This window comes from Echinops telfairi, unplaced genomic scaffold (assembly GCF_000313985.2).
Source record: "Echinops telfairi isolate 266 unplaced genomic scaffold, ASM31398v2 ScPeMD7_53;HRSCAF=182, whole genome shotgun sequence".
Lineage (NCBI taxonomy): Eukaryota > Metazoa > Chordata > Mammalia > Afrosoricida > Tenrecidae > Echinops > Echinops telfairi.
This window is the reverse complement of record NW_022103951.1, coordinates 6,109,193-6,112,399: the sequence shown is the minus strand read 5'-3', so window position 1 is coordinate 6,112,399 and position 3,207 is coordinate 6,109,193. Positions and strand designations below refer to the sequence as shown.

General features: G+C 46.1%; 2 protein-coding genes across 3 annotated transcripts in view; both read left to right on the top strand.

Annotated features, from left to right (window-relative positions):
- MBTPS2 (membrane bound transcription factor peptidase, site 2) overlaps positions 1–3,207 on the top strand; it is a 66,958-nt gene that overhangs the window by 36,104 nt on the left and 27,647 nt on the right. The window lies entirely within an intron of this gene.
- YY2 (YY2 transcription factor) lies at positions 588–3,201 on the top strand. The gene is made up of 2 exons (XM_013006480.2): positions 588–1,189; positions 1,469–3,201. The coding sequence occupies exons 1-2, from the start codon at positions 588–590 to the stop codon at positions 1,992–1,994; spliced, it is 1,128 nt and encodes a 375-aa protein (XP_012861934.1). The 3' UTR covers positions 1,995–3,201.

Genomic DNA, 3,207 nt, shown 5'->3' with positions numbered 1-3,207 from the left:
GATTGGCTGCTGTGCTGACATAGCCTAGCTCTCTCTATAAATACAGGAAGATCTGGTAGCAGATTGGACTGGAAGGAGTGCTTAACAGTTCATTCCTTGTTATATATCTAATTATCTTTATAAATAAATATATTAAATTATCAGCAATTTGGTTTTATCTCTCTAGAGAACCCTGCCTAACACAAGTGTAATGGAGAGTACTTTGAAGGTGATAAGATGGTTTTGTAAAAAATTCTGGGTTTTGGCGGGTACCCTCTCATAACAAAGTTCAGCATTAGCTTTAGCTTAACTGGAGCGCAAGCTGGGGGCTGGGTACAAAGAAGCCTTTGTATTAATGTATGCGCTCGTGTTTGGGCGTGGCTTGCGGTAGACTTTTGCGCCTGCGCAGTTTTCCAGAAGCGCTTGCGTGAGGACCCGGAAGTTCTAGTCTTGCCTCACAAGCGGCACTTCCTCGAGCGGAGCGGAGCGGAGCGGAGCGGAGCGGAGCAGAGCGGAGCGAGTTCGTGCTTTTGCCGCCTTTTCCTTTCTCTCACCGCCCCGGTCCATTTTCCGGCGGCTTAGAGAAAGCCATGGCAGATTACTCAACTATGGCTTCCGAGGATTCTCTGGTTTTCACTACCAGCCTGCCAGCAGACATTGTAGAACGTCCACGGGATGATGTAGAGACCATTGCTAAGGCTACTATTACCGTGGAAACCATTCCACGTGGAGATCTCTCTGGCAGCTGGGTCCACGGAGGCCACGAGCAGTCTCCTCTGATCGTCCTGCAGCCTCTCTACCCTCCCACCCTGATGCAGGGAGGTCAAGACGACGACTTTGTCATGGTGCAGCCGCGAGAAGAAGTGGTGGACGACTCCAATGCCAGCAGCGACTTGGAGGAGCAGATTCTCGTCCCAGCCAGTGACCCCGAAGATGAAGACTTCCAGCAGGGGCTGCCGTCCTTTTCCGCCACCTCCGAGCTGAGCGGCAGCCCAAGTAAGCCAGACTCCCCCAGCGCGGTGCAGGCTTGCCGCCACGAGCCCTTGGCGGGACCCAGCCACGTGGGCGAGGCCGGGGCCGCGCTCAGCCCCACCAGCGGCGAACCAGGTACCAAACATTGGGTGCAAAGGCTGGTACAGATTAAGACCCTGGAGGGCGAGTTCGCTGTTACCATGTGGACCCCCGGCGAAAATACAGGCCAGGAAGAGGGGGATCCAGCAGAGGCTGGGGCTGGGGCTGTGGTGGCAGCGGCGTTGGCCGCAGTGGCGGTGGCCACGAAGGCGGAAGCGGCGGCAGCGGCGGAGACCGTGGGGGCGGCTGAGGGGCAGGCAGAGGCGGCGGAGACTGTGGAGGTGACGGATATCATGGAGGTGGCGACGGAGATCGTGGAGGCGGCGACGGAGACCGTGGAGACCATGGAGGCGACGGAGACCGTGGAGGCGGCCGAGGCGACGGCTGCAGCGGCGGCGGTGGCAGCGGAGGCCGCAACAACTGAAGAACAAAGTGGGAAGGTCTCCCTTCCAGATTTTTCCGAGTACCTGACTGGGAAGAAATTCCCTCCGGGAGGAATACCGGGCCTGGACCTAACAGACCGTCAGCAACTAGCAGAATTTACTAAAATGAAGCGCAGAAGACCGAAAGACGACTCTACCCGAACCATACCGTGCCCGCATGCTGGCTGCGAAAAGAAGTTCCACGATAATTCGGCTTTGAAAAAGCATTCTCACATCCATGGCCCAAGAGACCACGTCTGCCCTGAGTGTGGCAAACATTTTCTTGAGAGCTCCAAACTCAAGCGTCATCAATTGGTTCATAGCGGCGAGAAGCCTTACCATTGTGTGTTTGAAGGCTGTGGGAAATGTTTTTCCCTTGACTTCAATTTGCGCACTCATGTGCGAATTCATACTGGCGATCGTCCCTTCACCTGCCCTTTTGCAGGTTGTTCTAAGACGTTCACGCAATCAACGAATCTGAAGTCGCATATCCTAACCCATGCCAAGAAAAACGCCAAGTGAAGAGAGCATCCTGCACAGACTGGGCAGCCGTCTTCCAGAACTGTCATGGGGAGTGGCTGCCTCCCTTGGTTTATTATTTCTAGTGCAAGAGTTTTTGAAAACGAGTTGCTTCCATCTAAATAAACGGTCATGTTTGGCTACAGTAAATTTTGTTTAATTTTTTTAAAGTTTTATAGCAAGCAATGTGTTGATAATCTTATATAACAGTTCTATAAGATAGCATTAGTGAGATTTATCTTGTTCTATAATGCCAACTGTCATGGGGAGTGGCTGCCTCCCTTGGTTTATTATTTCTAGTGAAAGAGTTTTTGAAAACGAGTTGTTTCCATCTAAATAAACGGTCATGTTTGGATACAGTAAATTTTGTTTTATTTTTTTTTAAGTTTTATAGCAAGCAATGTGTTGTAATCGTATATAACAGTGCTATAAGATAGCATTAGTGAGATTTATCTTGTTCTATAATGCCATTTTTAAAGTACAGTGTTTTTGTAAAGTTTAGCCCCAACAGGAAATAATTCTTCACTTCAAAGCATGTAACTGTGCTGCAAAATGGTTTGTTTTTTAACTTTTGTATATATAGGAAGTTCACATGTTGTTAACTGTTTTGAAATATTTTTTATTTTCCACATGTTGGTACTTGTTACTTTAAGGAGATAATTCTGGTTGCTTGCTGCAGTTTGATAACTTTGTGTGCAGCTGATTTCTTTAAAAGAATGGGAAGGTTTGGGGCTTATAGCAAGCAGCTTTTTGAAATAGCTTTCCTGTGTAAAAGAAGTTACATAGATTTTTTTGCTGTCTTCATTGTTGTAATCTTTGATGTTAAAACATTTTGCATACCTCATTTTAGCTGTATTGAATTATATATTGACTTAAATATTTGTAGGAAGGTTGAATTATATAGTGTTAACTATTAGATATGACTTGTAAAAAGGTTGAATTATATAGTGTTGACTATTAGATAAGAATTTGTAGGAAGGTTGAATTATATAGTGTTAACTATTAGATATGACTTTGTAAGAAGGTTGGATTATATCGTGTTAACTATTAGATAGGATTTTGTAAGAAGGTTGGATTATATAGTGTTGACTACTAGATATGACTTTGTAAGAAGGTTGGATTATATAGTGTTGACTATTAGATAAGAATTTGTAGGAAGGTTGAATTATATAGTGTTAACTATTAGATATGACTTTGTAAGAAGGTTGAATTGTAT